Source organism: Saccopteryx leptura, chromosome 4 (assembly GCF_036850995.1).
Source record: "Saccopteryx leptura isolate mSacLep1 chromosome 4, mSacLep1_pri_phased_curated, whole genome shotgun sequence".
NCBI lineage: Eukaryota > Metazoa > Chordata > Mammalia > Chiroptera > Emballonuridae > Saccopteryx > Saccopteryx leptura.
Window position 1 is genome coordinate 213,457,952 of NC_089506.1, and position 17,553 is coordinate 213,475,504.

The following is a 17,553-nucleotide window of genomic DNA, read 5'->3' on the forward strand; positions in this document are numbered from 1 at the left end:
CTTTTTGCGGCCCCTCCCCAGCTTCCCTCCGCCCACCTGTTGGTGCCTAGGCACACCAGTTCCTCGGGCTGTCTCTCCCTCATCCTAGGACCATCCCCACTCACAGCCACAGTCTGTGCAGCATTTATTTCAATCGGGAAGTAATCAAATCTATGTACAGTCTAAAAAAAATAGAAAAGGTGAGTAAAAAGGCCCTGTAGTCCATCAGGAATGGGGATGGAGGGTGGACCAGGCAAGCATTATACCTGAAGTGTAGACAGAAGGGCTGTGTACTGTCCTGGCAGCAATGATGACAGAGCCAGAGAAGGAGGCTCGCTGGGTGAAGGATTTGGCCGGCACTTGCCTGGTCAGCTGAGCCTGTCCGCCTATCTCCAAAGGGGTAGACAGAGACTCTGAGACCACCCATGTGGCCAAGCCTGGCTTGCATAGGCTTAAGGTGGGCCCAGAAGAAGCCAAGACCTGGCCTGGATTCTGTTAGCAAGTCCAAACCTGCAGAAGAAGGGCTTTGTTTCAGGTGTTCCTTTAGCCACCCTGCCCCAACACCACTGTCATTCACACCTCCCTCCACTGTCACCTGCCAGCACCGCTGGCTCCTCACCCTCAAGCCCTGCCTCACATGTGCAGCTAGCCCCTTTGGGTGGCTCAAGCCAAAGCACTGACCTTCACAGTGCTGTCCACAGCCCCTGAGAAGAGCCGGCCCCGGGACACAGCCAGTGCAGTTACACTGCCCTGGTGACGCAGCAGGGTCTGTGTGCAGATCATGTTGTCCATACTCCAGACCTGGGGGTACATGAGACATGAGGACCCACCCAGGCCTGGCCACCTGCCCTGAGCCTCCCACTGTCCCCAGGCCAGCACGGACCCTGAGAGAGCGATCATAGGAAGCACTGAAGACTTTGGTCTGGTCTGGCGTAGAGATGACCGCCAGGGCATACACGGTACCAACGTGGCCGGTCAGGGTTCGCACCTGCTCCTTGGACTCAATGTCCCATACCTAAGGTGATGGCACAGGCAGCTCAGGGACACAGACAGAGGACAGGGGCCCAGGGTCAGGCCTTGCCCCTAGGTGTCTACCCTTACATGGATGAGGTTCTCATAGGTGCCACAGACAATGTGGTGATTCGTCACAGCGATAGAGTATACACTGCCACCAGATGTCTGTAGGACGTGGATGCAGTCGAGGGTCCGTATGTCCCAGATCTATGGGCAAGCACAGGCCACTTGGTCCCAGGCCAGGTGAGTCATTCCCAGGGCCTCTGAGGCTTCAGACACCACGGGCAACCCACCCACCACCCAGGGTGTGTGTGAGGGTGACCCTGCCTCAGTGGGGAAGGGACAGGGCAATGGCAGTACAGGAAGAGGCCTGCCACCGGGAGCATGGCACTGGAGTACCTTGATTGTCTGGTAGGAGCCACTGTACAGGTAGCTCTGGGCAGCCACCAGGGCCCGCACCCAGTGGTTGAGGCCTGTTAGCTCCTTCTTCAGCTTCAGCTCAGTGCCCACAATGTCCCACACCTGTGGGGATGGCTGTGATCATGGGCTGGGTGGCCAGGCATCCAGCACCCCCAATGCCTGGCACATGCACATAACCACATTGCCTGACCTTGATGGCCTTCAGGGAGCCGCTAAAAAGCATGTTGTGTGAAGAGACCAGCGTGCACACCGGGTTGTCATGGGCCCGGATCGTGTTCACCTTCTGCAGGTTCTGGATATCCCACACCTGGTGGGTGGGAGGACAGGAAGCCTCAGGGACCAGTCCTGCGGCCCTGAGCCCAGGACCCAGTGGCACGGTGTGCTTGGGGCGCCCAGATACTGATGCCACCTGGCCCCCTTCGCAGGCCCTACTCACAATGATGGTGCAGTCTGCTGAGCCACTGTAGAGCTTGCACCTGGGGAAGCAAAGCTAACATGTCAGGGCAGGAGGAGCCACTGTCCTCACTGACACTGCCCTGCAGGCTAAGGTAGCACTGGGCACCAGGAATCAGCAGCTTGGGGCACTGCCAAAGCTACTGCTGCTTCCTTAGCCCAGTCTGAGGATTCCGGTCTCAGTGAGGGGATGCCAGAAGTGGAAGTCCAAACCCTGGTCCCTGTCTGGCATGTGTCTGACAGATGAGCTGAGAGGTAATCGCCCCATTAGCACCGCTGGCAGTCAAGCTGCTGCTTCCTGTCATTTCCTGTGTGACTGAGAATCTCTCTCTCACACAGTCACTCACTCATGCCCACGATACAAAACTTCAGGACACAAGACAGGAGGGAAAGTCTAGAAGGGTCGACCCTGGGGCAAGGAGGTGGCTGGGCCAGCTGCTCTGCAGTCCTATTCCCAGTTACGCCCAGGTCAGCGACAGTGCAGTCCCGTCTCCACTCTGTGATGTCCCATTCTGTCCTCTGGCTGCCTGAGGCACCCAGGGCCAGGACTATGCTTTGTGAATGTACAATGTCAGAGATGGAGGGCCGTGTGCTACCATCCGAGATCCCACCTTGCATGTAAGGTCACCGGTGCCGCCTCACAGAAGAGGAAAACACAGCTAAGTGTGGAAATATGGCTACAAAGGTTGAGTTCCCAACCCATCGAGTAGCAGCATGGGGTCTCATAGGCCCGGCTCCATATGGGCCCGTGATCAGTGGAAACACGCAGGCTTGCACTCACCCCTGGATGCAGAGCGCCAGCACAATGCCATCGTGGCCCTCCAGAGTCTTCTGGCACTTGTAGGTGGTACATGTGTCCCATACCTGCACAGACCAGGGTCAGGGTGGGTCCAGCAAGATTAACCAGGTGCCAAGGGTGGCATTGTGGGAACGAGGAAGCAAGCCAAACTCAGAGAGAAAGCCCTGCCTATGAGAGGAAGACCTGCCCATGGGCGGTACCCACCCACCACCCTGCCAGGCTGCAGAGCCCAACTAAGCAGGACCCCACCTACCTTGATGGTCTTGTCAGAGGAGCCACTGAAGAGCAGGTCCCCCATGGAGTAGACACAGAGACACCAGACAGGGCCCTGGTGGCCCACAAAGGTCCCTTTGCACTTAAAGATCTGCTGTGGGTCATAGGCTGCAGAGAAAGTGGGGGTTGGTGAGGGAAATGGGGGGGGCGGGAGACAGTGGTGGGGGCAGCAGTGGGCCCATACTCACATCCTAGGATGCCCATGTTCAGCCGTGCGTTGATGTGGGACAACTCATCCTGCAAGGCCAAGAGTGGAGGGCATGGTGGCTATGGCTCCACAGTCCCCCTGCCCACCATCCTGAGCTCTGGGACAAGGCAGGTGCAGCAGCAGCCTTCCCCGGCACAGACAACTAATCCTGCCGCAGCCCAGCCCTCGGGACAGTCCTGTGTCCCCCACCCCACCCAGCCTTCCTGGATCTGTCCCGCGCCTGCTCACATTCAACATGGATGCGTCCCTCCGGAACTCCATGAGGTCCTCGCTCAGCTTACTCTGGTTTTCATCCAGGACATCTGAGTGGCAGGGGAGAGGGTGTGAGGGGCCAGGAGGAGGAGCTTCGCCAGCACCATCTCCGAGCTGGGCTCTCACCGAACTTGAGCTCCAGGCTCTTCTCCAGCTGGTCGATCTTCTCTGAGAGCTTGCCCAGCATAGAGCGCAGGAAGGCGATCTCCTGGTCCTTCTGGGCCAGCGCCACGTGCATCTCGTGGAAGCGGTCATCTGTCTGCTGCAGGAACTCCTTCAGACTCTCAAAGCGGCAGGTTTCCAGGTGCGTCTCATATGTGTCCTGGTTCCCGATGAATGTGCACCTGAAGGGACAGGACAGCTGCCTGCTCCCTTGCTCACCTGCCAGTCCAGTGGGACCCTTCCCTCTGCCTCCCTGACCCCCAAGAATCCCTCTTGAATCCCACTTCTGTGCCCACTGCACCCAGATGGGCCACCATCCTCTCCACACCTGCAAGCCCGCCCACTGTCATTCTCCCACCAGCACCCAGTGGGCCATGTTGCAAGGGATATCCAATCACTTGTTCCCGCACAAAGCTCTTCAAAGGCCCCTCCATGCCCCTCATCAGCCTGGCTCTTTTCCCATCCGCCTCCCTCTGCTCCCAACTCTGGCCATTCGCTCAAGACCACCCCTGCCGGTCCAGCTGTCAAAGCCCTGCCCTGGACTTCACCTGGCTTATGCCCACACATTCATTAGTTTTCATCTTACGCCTTCCCTGACCACCCCCAGCTCCCCAACCGCTGACCCCTTTGCTCCCTGGGGCTCAGCTCTCGCCTTCGCGGCACCTGTACCTCAGTTTGTAATTACATAGTCGACGGTGTGGCTTCTGCTAAGGTCCATCTCCCCAGGGACCCTGGCTGTCTCCCCAGTGCCTGGCACGCAGGTGGATCTCAACAAAGGTTTGCTGAAGGAGGGACTGTGAATGCCAGCCCAGGACCACCCGCCCTCCTGCCCACCTGCCCCTGCCCCCGGGGAGCCCCCTCGAGCCCACCCCCGCCCACTCACCCGTACTTGGAGTGGGGACACTTGATGTGCTCGCACTCCTTGAGGTGGGCCTCCAGGTTCATCTTGAGAAGGGGAGGGCAGCTAGGGTTGTTGGGGCACCGCACAGGCCTGTAGTCACAGCTGCTCTCGTGGTCCCTGGAGGAGGCAGGACACGGCACAGCTGAATGAATCCCCAGGAGTCCTGTTTTTAGTGCCTCTGACTGATGGGGAGCTAGGGGCCGAGGGGGGCACTTACTTCCGGGCACTGAGCTTAATGGTGAAGGGGCATCCTCGGGGGTCCACCTCAAAGACGGTGGGTTTCCCACTCCCCACTGCCCGACAGCCATGCCTGCAGTGGATGCACAGCTCCCCGATCTGCTCGGCCACGGCAATGTTGTTCACCACCACTGTCAGCTTGGCATTGTCCACGGGACACTTCTCTGGAGGGGAGGACATGCTGACCCTGTGGCCCCCAGCCAGCCCCCACCCTGGCAGCTCTGCCCAGGGCACTGTGGCTAGGCTCTGCAGGCAGAGGGCTGTTCCCTGGTGAGCAGCCCGGGACCTGCTCCCACAGCCGGTGGGCTGAGCCTGTCAGTCAGTGCTCGATCCACTCATCTATTTGCCCCTCTATGGTGCTCAGACCGGGAAGGGGTACATGGTCAGGCCATCAGAATGACCCCTGGGTGAATGGAGGCCTCTCAGACGACCTGAGAGTGTGGGACAGGGCCAAAGGAGCTGGGGACAGAGCAGAAGAGGACCCAGCCCTGGGCCAGCAGGGGTGCCTGGAGGGCTCCAAAGGCACCTTGGCCAGACTGCAAGGCAGCAGCAGCCTTGAGAGTGAGGGCGGCCTCCCCCAGGGGGAGCGCGTGCGGGGCCTGGGGAGCCCCAAGTGGTGGCTCTTACTGCTCTGCTTGTCCACATCTTGAGCCTGGCCCAAGTGTACCCAGGGGCCACTGCCACCCACAGCAGAGACACTCTCTGCAGGACTAAGGAGAAGCCGCCGTGCAGCCAGGGGCATGATCAGTGCTTGGACTAGGCTGGGACCTCCCTGAGAGGCCTCCTGCCTAGCTGGGGGAACAAGGTGGCCAGGCCCGGGTCTGAAAGGGCCCTACCTGACTTCAAGGCACATCTTCGACAGAAAGTATGCTGTGGAGACAATGGGTAGAGTTGGGGTGCACCAGCAGTCAACCGCCAGCCCATGTCCACTGCAGAGGGCACCCAAGGGCCGGGCTCCACCCCCCGCCCATGGAGGCGCACAGGTCCGGGGGGGACAGGAGGCTCACCCCGCATGTGGTGATCACAGGGTCCTTGAACACACTGCAGCAGAGCTGGCAGCACAGCTTCACCGAGAGCTGCTCGGCAAACACCAGGGGCTCCTAGACCAAGCAGGGGGTGAGGGTAGGCCCAGGGGTGCGGACAGAGGTGGTGGACCCAGCCCCACCCCCTACAGGCCTGGGCCGCCTACTCGAGGGATCACTGCAGCTGGGATATGTCCTAAGAGAAGCCTGCTGGACCTGAACTTGCGGGGGCCCAACCAGGGAGGACCCCTCCAGGCGTGCCCTGATCCTGCCCACACCTCCCCTCTACCTGGGCTGGCAACAAGAAAGGTCCCTGAAGCGGGTCCCTAGGCACCCTCTGGGCGGGGAGGAGGAAGAACAGCCTAGGGAACCTGGCCCGGAGTCCCTGATGGGGACCAGAGAAAATGGGGGTCCCTGATGGGGCCGCATCACTCCCTCATTGTGCCCAAGGGGAAAGTGCCCCTCCGAGCTGCCCCGGCACAGTGAGGGTACCTTGCAGTTGTATGCACTGAGCCCACCCTCTGGCCACCACACCTACCGGCTCCTCCTCCTCCTCAGGCAGTGAGAACGTGGAGCGCAGAGACATACTGGACTCGGAGTGCAGGGAGCGGACGGAGATGGCCGAGTCAGAGCGGCGTGGAGTGCTGATGGGGGGCTGCAGCATGGAGACAGGCGCCCATCAACCAGGGGGACGGTGCAGACAAGCCCCTGTGTACACTGAGGGCAGTGGGCCCCCCAGGGCCACCCCATCCTAGTGGGTGCTCACTCAGGCTGCAAGGACTGTGGTGTGTGTATGAGAAGCCGGTGCAATGCCCAGGGCCCCTCCTGCCCTGCAGTCCGGGGCTTGCTAAGCCACCCGCTCACATCTGCCAACTTTCTTTGTGTAAATGGAGAGACTTCCTGCTATTCAATTCTGCAAGGACACGCTAAGTCTGCTTCCTGCTTCCCATGAGGGAATGTGGGCTGCGGAGGGGGCATCTCCAGCAGCCAATCCCAGGGCAGCTGCAGCCCCTGACTGCTGGAGCAAAGGGAATGAAGGGCTGACCATGAGAGGCTCCAGGTGTCCACCAGGTGCAGCTGCCAGGGAAGGCAGGGACACCCCCACTGAACCCTGGCCAGGCTTCTGGTGCAGGATGGACCTCACTGGTGCCTGCCTCTGCCAGAGCCACCCAAGATGAGGGTTTGGGGGATTCCTGGGGTGGGAGACTACCCTCCCCTCCAGGCCTGGAACCCTCCAGAAGAGACCCTTTAACAGCATTACTCCCACACTCCCTCGTGCTCGGATGCCTTATTTGTAAGCCACAAACCCTGCTTCCACAAGCCCCTCCTGGTCCCAGCTGCCTTTGAGTCTCTGTGGGTGTGGGGGCTACTGGAGCCACCCCCTCCCCACTAGTCCAGGGTATTGGACCACCCGGAGGGAGAGAGGGACTTAGCTAGGTGGCGGCAGCTCTGCAGAGGCCCAGTCAGTTTCAGGACCCGGCTTTCCCAAGTGAGGACAGCAGAGTCCCCTGTGTCCCTGGTATGCCCACAGACAGTACCTCCCCAAGGTTGTGCCCACCTCCCTTCATAGCGTCCCTAACAGCAAGTTTGCATGGAAATGCCACATGAGAAACAAGGGGAAAGTCAGAGGAAGTGAGTCAAACCATCGCCACGGGCAGCAGTGGAAACCAGAGGGCAAGAGCAGGTCCAGAAAGGACCTGGGCCAAGCAAGCCAGGCCCGGCCTGGCTCCACATTCCCCTGCTTGCCTGCCTGCCCTCGTGACTGAGGGAGCTGACATTGCCAGTCACCCAGGGAAGTTGGAGGGGCCGCCTGTGGGGGCCCAGCAGCCACCAGAGAAAGAAGCCAGGCAGATGGCCATGGTCTCAGCGGCCTCACAGCACATTTTTACCTCCTTCAAGCCACCAAGCGCCAGGATCACAACCACACTCACATAAGGAGTTCGCTTCCTTGGAGGCCCCGGCGGGAGGGTGGGCCTCTGATCCCAGTCACACTCCCATGGGCTAGTCAGGGGTTGTGAGGACCTGAAGCAGGACGAGCTGGAGAAAGTGAGGCATATTATGTGATTTGTCCTTCATGTGCAGTGCCTGGCACATGAAGATGTTTGTTCAAGTAATTATAAGAACTGTTTTCTGGCCCTGGCCAATGGCTCAATGGTTAGAGCATTGGACCAGCATACAGATGTCCTGGGTTCTATTGCTGGTCAGGGCACACAGGAGAAGTGCCCATCTGGTTCTCCAACCCCTCACTCTCTTCTCTTCCTCTTCCCCTCCCGCAGCCAGTGGCTCAATTGGTTCAATCATGGCCCCAGGCGCTAAGTATGGCTCCAATGGAGCCCATCAGCCTCAGGCACTAAAAATAGCTCAGTACTCGAGCATCGGCTCAAGATGGAGTTGCCAGGTGGATCCTGGTTGGGGTGCATGTGGGAGTCTGCCTCACCTAAAAAAAACCCCAAAAATGGTTTTCTATTATTATTTTTTTTTTCTTTTGGTATTTTTCTGAAGTTGGAAACAGGGAGGCAATCAGACAGACTCCCACATGCGCCGGACTGGGATCCACCCGGCACGCCCACCAGGGGGCGATGCTCTGCCCATCTGGGGTGTTGCTCTGTTGCAACCAGAGCCATTCTAGCGCCTGAGGCAGAAGCCACAGAGCCATCCTCAGCACCAGGGCAATCTTTGCTCCAATGGAGCCTTGGCTGTGGGAGGGGAAGAGAGAGACAGAGAGGAAGGAGAGGGGGTGGGGTGGAGAAGCAGATGGGCGCTTCTCCTGTGTGCCCTGGCCAGGAATCGAACCTGGGACTCCCGCACACCAGGCTGACACTCTACCACTGGCCAACCGGCCAGGGCCTTGGTTTTCTATTATATATGAAGCAAAGCCCTGGCAGCCCAGCATGAAGAGAGAAGCCTTTGGTCCTAAGAAGCTGGGAGGGCAGGAGAACCAGGAGATTCTGTCAGGGGCCACCACCAAGGGAAAGCAGAAAGCAGAGTACAGGACCATTCAGCGGTGGGAGGGATCAAGTGTGCTCATGTCCCCCCAACCCCAGCTGAACCAGTTCTTGCTTCCCGGGCAGGCCTGGAGCCCAGTGACAAGAACCAATGGACAGACAGGCAGAGTGCGTCCCCTATGACTCCACATGGCCTGGGCACCGACAGCCGGCCCCTGCTATGCCTCAAACCCTTTCCTCACTCAGCAGAGCCAGCCGTAGGGGACTCTCTGGCTTCCCCACAGTTAGGACAGGCCCTCTCTGCTGACCCCACAGTTGGGCCTGTCCTCCTTTCCCCATCTGCTGAGTCCTATCTCCTTTATCAGCAGCCCCTTCTCAGGCCTCCTGCCTCTACCTGCAACCCACCCCTCATCCTTTACCCAGACAGCCACAGGAGCTTAAAAAATAGGGATTGATCTTGTTAATCTCCTGACTGAACTTTCTGTGGCTCCTACCCACTCCAGATGAAGCCAAACACACCACAGCCTCTGGCTCAGCAGTCCCTGATGGCCACTTCTCCCATACAATACAGCCTCGGTACTCTAGCCCCCAGTCCTACCAACTCACTTCCCACTACAGACTGTAGCTCAGGGCTCCTTGAAGCTGAGCTTCCGACCTTCAGCTTCTCCTGGGACCTGGCCTTGGGAGGGCAGGCAAAGTGGGAGGCTCCTGTGGGGTGGGGAGGTGTCGGTGTGGCCCAGACCTACCATGCTGTCCTCCTCATCCCGAGGGGAGTAGGCAAGGGTGCTGGAGGAGGAGGGCGTCCTGCGGTGCTGTTTGTATGTGCTGGTCCCATCCGCTGCCAAGAAAAGAAGGCCAGCATGCCATGAGTGTGGGCCACAGGGGAGGCCCGACTTACTGGGGAAGACTGGGGGCCAGAGACTGGGCTGGACATCTGGCTAGTCCTCTCCGGGAAGCCTCCTTGCATATGCTGGCTCCCACCGCCTCCTTCTGGATTTGATGGGAACTTGGCTGGGGGGCAACTGGGAGATACCCTATCCCGGGCAGGTGCCTAAGTAAGGCACAGCATGAACTGGCCTCATGCCTCCAACGAGAGCCTTGGCCTGCTCTGTAGACCGTTACTAGCTCTCAGTCCTCCCAGTACCAAGGCAGCAGGGTTGGGGAAGGGTTCTCTCTCAGCCTCCACAACCAGCTCCCAGGCCCAGCCCGACCCTGGGGACACTTTGCTCAGCTGAGGCTCGAGGCTAACACCTGAGGTTACCTAGAAGGAGCTGGGACATCATCTTATCTGACCCCCAAGGTAACCCTGGCAGGTGGGATCTCTGACAGCCAGAGTTCACAAAGGAAACTGAGGCAGGGAGAGGTCTGAAACCTCTCAGTTCTCAGTTGGCATGTGGAGAGGCCAAGACAACAGCGGGGGCTCTAGGGCCACTTGTTTCCACCTCCTCCCCTGGCTTGGCCACAACCTGAGACTGGCCACATGCCTTCTTGCTTCCTCCAGGGAAGGCTGCTGGAGGCCTGCGTCCTTCTCCTACCGCTCACCACCCTGATTTCCCTAAGAAGGCACTGGTCAGGGGTCCACATGGAAGCTAGAGAGCCTCTCTCACAACCCTGTAGGCGGCAGCCAGAAGCTAGGAGTGGTCACTATTGGCCTCATGCCCAAGCTAGGCCCAGATGTCACAACAACCAGCTCCAAAGGCCTGGGTTTAAGATACAGGTTTCGCCTGACCAGGCGGTGGCGCAGTGTATAGAGCGTCGGACTGGGATGCGGAAGGACCCAGGTTCGAGACCCCAGGGGTTGCCAGCTTGAGTGCGGGCTCATCTGGCTTGAGCAAAAAGCTCACTAGCATGGACCCAAGGTCGCTGGCTCGAGCGGGGGGTTCCTCAGTCTGCTGAAGGCCCACGGTCATGGCACATATGAGAAAGCAATCAATGAACAACTACGGTGTCGCAACGAAAAATTGATGATTGATGGTTCTCATGTCTCTCCGTTCCTGTCTGGCTGTCCCTATCTAGCCCTCTATCTGACTCTCTCTCTGTCCCTGTAAAAAAAATAAAAATTAAAAAAAATACATAAGATACAGGTTTCAACAGGGTACCCTGTGACTGGGCCTCACGCATCTGTAATGAGAAAAGCCAGACAAGGCAACAGTTGATGGCCAGCTCTGACCCAGCCCTACCAATGAAGGGGTAGCTGGGTGGGACAAGGGCAAAATAGGCCCCTGTCATTCACTGCCTGGGAGCTTTCAACTGTTGTGAGAAGGCTGTGCCATCACTACGGGTAGATGAGGGATTAGAAAGTTACTTGAGTGAAAAGATTAGGATGATTTTCATTTCAAAAAAAAATCTAAGAAGAGGCCCTGGCCATTTAGCTCAGTGGTAGAGCATCAGCCCAGCGTGTGGAAGTCCCAGGTTCGATTCCTGGTCAGGGCACACAGGAGAAGTGCCAATCTGCTTCTCCACACTTCCCCCTCTCCTTTCTCTCTCTCTCTCTCTTCCTTTCCTGCAGCCAAGGCTCCATTGGAGTAAAGTTGGCCTGGGTGCTGAAGATGGCTCCATGGCCTCTGCCTCAGGCACTAGAATGGCTCTGGTTGCAACAGAGCAACGCCCCAGATGGGCAGAGCATCGCCCCCTGGTGGGCATGCTGGATGGATCCTAGTCAGGCGCATGTGGGATTCTGTCTCTCTGCTTCCCTGCTTCTCACTTCAGAAAAATACAAAATATATACATATATATCTAAGAAGAAAAGGACCCTGGCCGGTAGCTCAGTGGATAGAGCCATCAACCCAGCATATGGATGTCCTGGGTTTGATTCCTGGTCAGGGCACACAGGTGGCAATCATCTGCTTCTCTCCCCCTCCCTCTCCTTCTCTCCCTCTTCCCTTCCCACAGCCAGTGGTTCGGCTGGTTCAAGCACGGCCTCAACGCTGAGGATGGCTTGGTTGATCTGAGTGTATTGGCGCCAGGGGCTAAGAATAACTTGGTACTCAAACATCAGCCCCAGATGAGATTGCTGGGTGGATCCCGGTCAGGTACATATGGGAGTCTTCCTCACTATCTCCCTTCCTGTAACCTTTAAAAAAAAAAAAAAAGAAAAGAAAAAAAGAAGGGCTCTTTCAGAGCCCTTAATGGTATCACCCAGTGACAAAGAGGAGCTGGTGTGAGCAGGTGTATAACATGGCCCTGTGACTACACTGCCATGTGCATCCAGAAGAAACCAGGGAAAGCAATTTAAAAACCTATCAGCAGCCTGACCTGTGGTAGCACAGTGGATAAAGTGTTGACCTGGAACGCTGAGTTCAAAATCCTGGCTTTCCTGGTTAAGGCACACAGGGGAGTTGATGCTTCCTACTTCTCCCCCCTTCTCTCTCTCTGTCCCTCTCTTTAAAAAAAAACAAATCAATCAGCAGCTGGTATGCTCCTCTGAGGAGCCGAGTGCCAAAAAAGCAAATGAACAAACCACCCCCATACCCTGGCCCTGACAGGAGGGGCCCTCCACTCTTGTGACTTTGGGAAGGAGGCCATGCCCTCATGTACGAATTCCTCATGACCTATTGAAACACAGCACAGGAGTCGCAGCTGTGGGGCCAGACCTGAAAAAGGACCCATCAGCACTTCCTATTTCCTACCCAAGTCCAAACCTGGAGGCTGCTGGGAGCCTGGGGCACGGCTGAGCAGGAGTCACTGTGACAAGGGACAGATGTGCAAGGGGTGCCAGGGAAGTTGGGACAGCCATCCCTGGAGAGGTGATGAGCAAGGCACCAGGGAGAAGGGGCACAGTGATGCCAGGGCAGGGGAGAACACAGCGACAAGAGCAGAGCCACAGGGAGCAGGATGGCGGACTCCTGCCTAGCTTGAAGGGGGGGCGCGGGCTGAGCCGAGCTGTCCACTCTCCAATGCCAGCTCCCACTCCCCACCCCACCAAGACGGGCCCCCCAGGCCCTGGTAGAGTTAGGGGTGCCCAGGTGCTTGCCTCACGTGGCTGGCCCGGGCTCACAGGCTCACCTTTCGTGATAGTGGTGACAGCCGAAAAGGCGGGCCCGAAGGTCGTTTCCATCCTGGTCTGGAAAGAGAACTGATGAGACTTGGCCTTGACTTCAGAGAGGACATGGACGCATGTGTGGACGCATGTGGACACGCATGGGCACACTTTAACCCTAACACATCATGTGTGTGCATCATGGACACACCACCCACACACACATCACAGCCCACCCACGGGACCTCCAGGCAGGGAAGGGACTGCTCTGGAAGCATGCTGGGGGATCCTGGGCCTGTAGGATAAGCACAAAGGGCAGACAGACCTTACCCACGGGGTGCCCCTTACCCCAGTGGCAATGTCTGGGGTGGGAAGATTGGTAGGTCCCCCAGAGAAGCGGTTGTACCAGGCGCTTTTGCCCGAGCTCATGCTCTAGAGCGGCATCTAGGGTCCTCTGGCAGCGTCCCCTGTGGGTGGAGCACAAAGTGGGGGCTTTAGAGATGGTGGCCAGGCCCCTGTCAGCTGGCCAGGGCTGCTCCACGCAGCAGGCCTGCTCTGGCCAGTCCACCATGAGGCACACTTCCGCCTCACCAACACCAAAAAGGGCAGGTCCACTCGGGCAAAATCGCCCCTCCCTCTCATCCCAGGTGTGACAGGTCTGAAGAAGAGACGCAGTCCTGGGTGCGGGCAGGCAACTGGTATTCAGTTTTACCTTCCTTCAAGGCTCAAACCCTTTGGAACTGCCCACCCAGCTCAGACCAAGGTGCAAAGTGCCCCCGTCCCATGCTCTGTCTGCTCCTCTAGGTCCGAGAGTCAAATGTCCCTGGGACCAAGGCTGGGCACACACAGAGTGACCAAGTCACATGTCTATTTCCTGCCAGGATGGCAGAGATGGCAGAGACACTGGCCATGCCCTAGAGCAGTGGTTGGCAAACTCATTAGTCAACAGAGCCAAATATCAACAGTACAACCATTGAAATTTCTTTTGAGAGCTAAATTTTTTAAACTTAAACTATATAGGTAGATACATTGTTATTAACTTAATTAGGGGACTCCTAAGCTGGCCTTTGCTAAACACTCCAAGGGGCCAAAGAGCCACCTGTGGCCTGTGGCTCGTGAGCCATGGTTTGCTGACCAGGGCCTAGAGAACCTGTTGGGTAATGTACCTGGAGCCCAACTCCTCACAAGTCTTGTCACACAGAGAAAACCCGTTCTAGGCAGGGGAGGAGGGGCCAAGAGAGAGGAGCCAACTCTTAACTGTGGGCAGGTCACCCACCCTAAAAACAAAGGACGCCCCCCTGCTCCCCAACTGTGTTACTCAGGTTTCAGGGGTTGGTGGCAGGGAGAAGGCACAGTACAAATCATCCCAGCTCTCCAACTGCTCCACTCCCCAGAGGAGAGAGTCTGGGGTCTCCCAGGAGCACTGGCCAGGACCTGGCGTGCCCGTAGGACAGGGGAGAGATTAGAGACCCTGAGCATAGCCGGAAGAGGTGTTCTACTGCGGCACAACGTTGTGGCCACATCAGCAAGCGCCCCTCCAGCGGTCTTCCCACTGCCCGGACTGCCAGCAGCCTGCAGCCATGAGCCCCATCTACCTCTACTGTGGCGGAGTCAACCGTGTTGTACTACCGCAGGGCCCAGGCTTGAAGTTGGGCTCCGGGTGGGGAGAGAGACCACACTCATCTTGCTCCAATGGTGCCATGGGAGTAGAAGGAGGGGGCCCATCCTGTGGTCTGGAAGCCCTGCAAGGCTCTGGGTGGAAGGCTGCTGAGCCCCCCACACTGGGGGAAAAGGCAGAAGACGCTTTCTGCCCCCACCCAAAGTGAGCACAGCAGAGGGCAACTGCACAGTCCCAGTGGCTCCGGCACCTTCTCCATCAGGCCCTCCTGACCCGGCCCATCCATTCGGCAATGTCTTCCCCCCTACATACCACGGCAATGCAGTCGGTGGTCCTCCTGAGCCCTGTGTTTCCACACTGTGCTCACAAGCTACCTGTTATTCCCGCTGTCTCATCATTCCTCTCTCCCCACCTGTCCTGTCAAATGCCAACTGCAGTGCTACCCTCCCAGCCTTCATGACTCAGTTCTCTTCAGGTCAGCTCTCAGGCCTTGCAGTTGGCACCGCCACCAGGTACCACCCCCACCCCATGCTCTGACTGCCCTTCGGGTCCAGATAGATAAGGGGTCCCAAGAGCTCGGCCAAAGCATCCCTGTCCTGTCTACCCCCTCTCCCCTGCAGTGACTTGAGGGGCTTGGCTATGTGCTCCAGACCAGGTTCCTGATAGCTTGTCCTCTGGGGGCAGAGGCAGAGTCTCCTAAGAATGGGCAGTGCCAAGCAGGGCCAGGCCCCCAGGTAGAGGTGTGAATGTGGCATGTCTAGAAGCCTCACCTCCAGCACTGCTGCTGGTCTACACACTAAGCAGGAAGTCTTGGGGACCACCTGCTTGGGGTAAGGACACCTGGCCAGGGCAAGGACCGGGCAGCCCAAAGCAGGAGCTTCAGCACTCGACTAGCAGCAGCAGGAAAGGCTCTGTGCTCTCAGGAAACCCAAGGTTGGCTCATGTCTCAGCACCACAGGGCAGGGAGGAGGGTGGGGACTTATAGGGAAGTCACTGGCCAACACTGACCTGCATCTTGCTATCCATCTGCTCCCTCCACTGCAAGTTCCCAGAGTCAAGAGGACAGCTGATGGCTCCACTGAGCAGTGTCTGAGTTCCAGGGCCAGGATCCCAGTAGCCCACTAACCCCTGTGAGTCCAACGTGCCTAAGCGCCTGTCACTGCAGTCTGGAAGAGCAGGAGTCTGGCTGTTCCTCATTATGAAGTGAACAGAAAAGCATGCGGGGCTCGCAGGGCTCACTCACAGCACAATCTGCTGGAAAGTCCTGGGAGGCGGATAGCAGCCAGGCCTACAGCCCTGACACACAACTTGGTGGGGGACCTACAAGATTGGCCCATGCAAGCTAAGTCAGGGAAGAAGAGAGGGAACCGTTTCCGGGTTCACATGGGTTCAGCATGCAACCCCAGCCAGGGACCAGCGGGCGGGACCTGGGACTGTAGTCTAGCACCCCCCATCTGTGTGCCCCACCCAGCCCCAACACAGTGATTGTTTGCTAAGCATCTCAGAATTGAGCAAGATGCTCTCAGCCTGGTCCCCCAAGGGCTGCATTTTGCAATAACAATCTTCTCGTTATGGTATCTTCTGGCCATGCAGGCCAAAACCCCAACTATAGGGATGCTGGGCCCAGCTGTTCTGAAGATGCGCCCTGGCCCCTCATGGCAATCGGCCTGTTCCCCACCCCATAGTCAGCCTGGGGCCTGCAGGTAGTCAGGAAGTTGCCAACTAGAGTAAGAATCCTCATCTACCTGTTAGCCTGGCCTCTCCCAAACTGGGAAAAACGTTGGGATGGGCAGGCTCGGGAGACCTGGGTTTGGGGCAGGGAGGGTGAGAAAAGACTTTCCTCTCCTTAGCTCCCTGCAAGTCCCACCCTGTCTGTTCCAAGGGGCTAGAGTGCTACCTGCAATGCCCTAGCAGCTAACTCATTAGTCAACAGAGCCACATATCAACAGTACAACGATTGAAGTTTCTTTTGAGAACCAAACTTTTTAAACTTAAACTATATAGGTAGGTACATTCCTTATCAAGGTAGCACTCGCATGTGGTATTTTGTGGAAGAGACACATTCAAGGGGCCAAAGAGCCACATGTGGCTTGAGAGCCACAGTTTGCCGACCACTGCCCTAGCCCTCAGGAAAGTCCCCACCACATCCTTCTCTGAGCAGCACAGCTGGAATTCCCACCCACTCAGGGTCTGTGTCCAGCAGCTACTGGAGTGGGAGGCCCAGGTTAGCCATACTGAAGTCAGGGGCAGAGGGGTGGCTAGACGTAGATCCCCACCAGGGTCAACCCCCACCTAAAGGCATCTTCTCCAGAACCCCCAGGCCTTTGCACATCTTGCTTCCTCTGCTTGGCATGTTCTTACAACAACTTCCAGGACAATCTGCTTGCTGTAGACGCCCCCTCCCCCCCCCCCATCTCAAGCTTTTCAGTAGCCTCCAGTACTCTTTTTCAGCGCTCTCTTCCCTTCATAGCCATCTACCACAATTCCTCATGATTTTATCTGTATATTGTCGGTCCCTCCCCCTCTTCAGATCACCGTTCTCAAGGGGGGCAGGATTTTGTCTTCCAGGAGACTTCTGGCAATGTCTGTAAACATTTTTGATTGTCACCACCGAAGGATAAGAAAGGTTACTTGGTATCTATTGGTAGAGACCAGGTATACTGCTCAACATTCTACAAGGTACAGCAAGGAATGACTGGCGCTAAGCGTCAACCGAGGCGAGGCTGAGAAATCCACCAGAAGAACTCTCCGCGGTTTCCTGGTGCCTACAACAGTGCCGGGCACCCAGTGGCGCTCAATAAACACAGGAAGAAGGAATGAGTAAAGAGGAAGAAAAAGAAAGAATAGAGCGAGTGACAGGCCAACAGACAGGCAAGGAGAGGAACAGGAGCGGAGACCCCGTTTCGACGCAGCCCCGCCCCCCAAGGCTCAACCCCCTCGCCGGACCCCGAAACCCCTAACCCCACACCACCGCGCGGCCCGAGGCGCGAGCCCCGACCCGGGCGCGCCGCGCGGACACTCACCCGCCCGCGACCGCCCGGGAGTGGCAGCGCCACCCTTTCTCTTCATCGTGCCCCCGCGGCCGCCGGCTGAGAAAGGGACAAGACGCGCGAGCCGGAAGTGCTCGCGCGCTCAGCCTACCGGGACTTGTAGTTCTTCGGCTCCCTCATGGCTCGGACGGCCGCCTCAAGTGCGACTCTTCAGAAACTACGACTTCCGGCGGCTCCGATGTTGCGGGGCGAGATTGGCGGTTTCAGTATCAGTCTATGTTGCAATTCGGAATCTGATTGG

General features: G+C 57.8%; 1 protein-coding gene across 6 annotated transcripts; it reads right to left on the reverse strand.

Moving 5' to 3' along the window:
- Window positions 1-107: 107 nt before the first annotated feature.
- TRAF7 (TNF receptor associated factor 7) lies at window positions 108-17,422 on the reverse strand. 6 transcript variants are annotated; one of them, XM_066382870.1, is made up of 21 exons: window positions 17,286-17,422; window positions 12,993-13,111; window positions 12,671-12,728; window positions 9,412-9,503; window positions 6,259-6,375; window positions 5,706-5,798; window positions 5,535-5,568; window positions 4,679-4,862; window positions 4,444-4,578; window positions 3,525-3,742; window positions 3,375-3,448; window positions 3,127-3,175; window positions 2,919-3,046; window positions 2,648-2,730; window positions 1,850-1,889; window positions 1,604-1,720; window positions 1,393-1,515; window positions 1,081-1,200; window positions 863-994; window positions 661-780; window positions 108-489 (listed from the first exon to the last, which is right to left on the reverse strand). In XM_066382870.1, exons 2-21 carry the CDS (start codon window positions 13,071-13,073, stop codon window positions 475-477), a joined length of 2,013 nt encoding a protein of 670 aa, XP_066238967.1. In that variant the 5' UTR covers window positions 13,074-13,111; window positions 17,286-17,422; the 3' UTR covers window positions 108-474. The 6 variants fall into 6 exon arrangements, with proteins under 6 accessions (XP_066238967.1, XP_066238966.1, XP_066238965.1 ...); XM_066382869.1 differs by having other exon boundaries at window positions 4,450-4,578; window positions 12,671-12,723; window positions 12,970-13,111; XM_066382868.1 differs by having other exon boundaries at window positions 12,671-12,723; window positions 12,970-13,111.
- Between the last annotated feature and the right edge of the window lie 131 nt (window positions 17,423-17,553).

Excerpts from the sequence above, each read along its gene's own strand:
- TRAF7 (XM_066382868.1), bottom strand. The coding sequence starts at position 13,073 with ATGAGCTCGGGCAAAAGCGCCTGGTACAACCGCTTCTCTGGGGGACCT. Across the intron at positions 9,504-12,670 it reads TGTCACCACTATCACGAAAG|CGGATGGGACCAGCACATAC; the intron begins GTGAGCCTGTGA and ends TTTTCTTGGCAG. Across the intron at positions 995-1,080 it reads CCTATGAGAACCTCATCCAT|GTATGGGACATTGAGTCCAA; the intron begins GTAAGGGTAGAC and ends CCATCACCTTAG.